Here is a 1,315-nt window from a genome sequence, read left to right as displayed (position 1 = left end):
GGAAAGAGGAGATCTTAAGCAATAAAAATATATGTGTCTCAATTTTTTCTAGTATCGAATAGTCTTAGTTATTGGCCGTTGAAAAGCAGTGTACCGGTAGTGACGTTTTGGCCGTTTAAGGGTTAATTTGAAATTATCTCAGCATTAAAGACAGTATATAATTTTAAAATATACCTACGACATAGAACCAAGAGACTTGAGGATGAATTCTTTTTACAAATTACATCCTCAAGGATTAAATCATTTGAGGACTTCAATATTTTTTATGTTTTTATTTGAACAAAATTTTATTGTATAATTTTCAAGACACAATATGAGACTATTTTATTATTTTAATTAGTATAGAATTAAGTTTTCTTTTTATTATTCCTGCAAAAAAATGTTAAATATGAGTTTAAGCATTTTTTTTACATTATTTGATCAAACTTCAAATGATTTTATAAAAATATCATCAACGTGCGGACAGTGTTATTCAAATTTAAACTAAAGAATTTCCATGCAATGCGATTTTTTCGAAACCAAATAAAAAAGCACACCTGAGGAATTAAACCAAACCCTGCTCGACTGCCTTCAACTAAAAGGTTGATAAACATTTCAATAAAAATAATTACCACAAAGATTTTACCAAAAATGTGTTTTAATATCCTCATCTCCACAGCAACATTAAACAACAATTGCGAACTACCCCTATGACATTTAACATACCAATTCTCACCCTCCGTCAACTTAAACCACAAAAAAATCTCAAATTAAAAATAACTTATGGCATTAGAAATTAATACCAAAAAAGTTCCACATTGGATCAGCACCGTATACGCACATAGCCTCGTAAAACATCCCTTAAACGGTTAGTAGCACTGGTTTTTGGCTATTACATACCAAAGGGTGTATCGGAGGACAAAAATGAATAAATGTGAAAGTATTAAGAATTGAAATTTCAATAAAAAAAAAAATGTCCTATATATTTTTGCTGTACAGGTCATAGATGCTGCGTAATCAGCTCTAGGAGTGGGGGGTTGTTTTGGCGTGTGGCGCGAAATGTACTCGCGCGCTTAGTTTCTGGCCCCTAACTCATAAACAGGTAGTTTTGGACAAAAAAGCATAAAAGAAAATTTTTTTCCGGACTAATACCATTTTTTTGCATTACCTCAATTTGGAAAGTCATAATTAATTTTTTTTGTGCACCTACAAGCACTGGGACCTCATTTCCAAACCACCCCTGAGGTAGAGTTTTTGTTTCTTTTTTTTACTGTGGGTTCCCCTGAAAATCTATTCCACTCATCTTCGGTTGATAATATTACTCGGAATAAAAATA

At 31.8% G+C, this 1,315-nt stretch overlaps 1 protein-coding gene across 1 annotated transcript in view; it reads left to right on the top strand.

Annotated features, from left to right (window-relative positions):
* The window catches only part of LOC117173726 (piggyBac transposable element-derived protein 3-like), a gene marked incomplete at its 5' end in the record, with an annotated part of 2,485 nt that extends 1,489 nt beyond the window's left edge, over positions 1 to 996 (top strand). The window contains one exon of the mRNA XM_033362367.1: positions 979 to 996. Coding sequence (XP_033218258.1) covers positions 979 to 996 — 18 coding nt within the window. The remainder of the gene's footprint in view (positions 1 to 978) is intronic.
* Positions 997 to 1,315: the final 319 nt, after the last annotated feature.

This window comes from Belonocnema kinseyi, chromosome 5, assembly GCF_010883055.1.
Source record: "Belonocnema kinseyi isolate 2016_QV_RU_SX_M_011 chromosome 5, B_treatae_v1, whole genome shotgun sequence".
Lineage (NCBI taxonomy): Eukaryota > Metazoa > Arthropoda > Insecta > Hymenoptera > Cynipidae > Belonocnema > Belonocnema kinseyi.
Note: the sequence above shows the minus strand (reverse complement) of the source record. Positions and strands in the feature narration are given on the sequence as shown.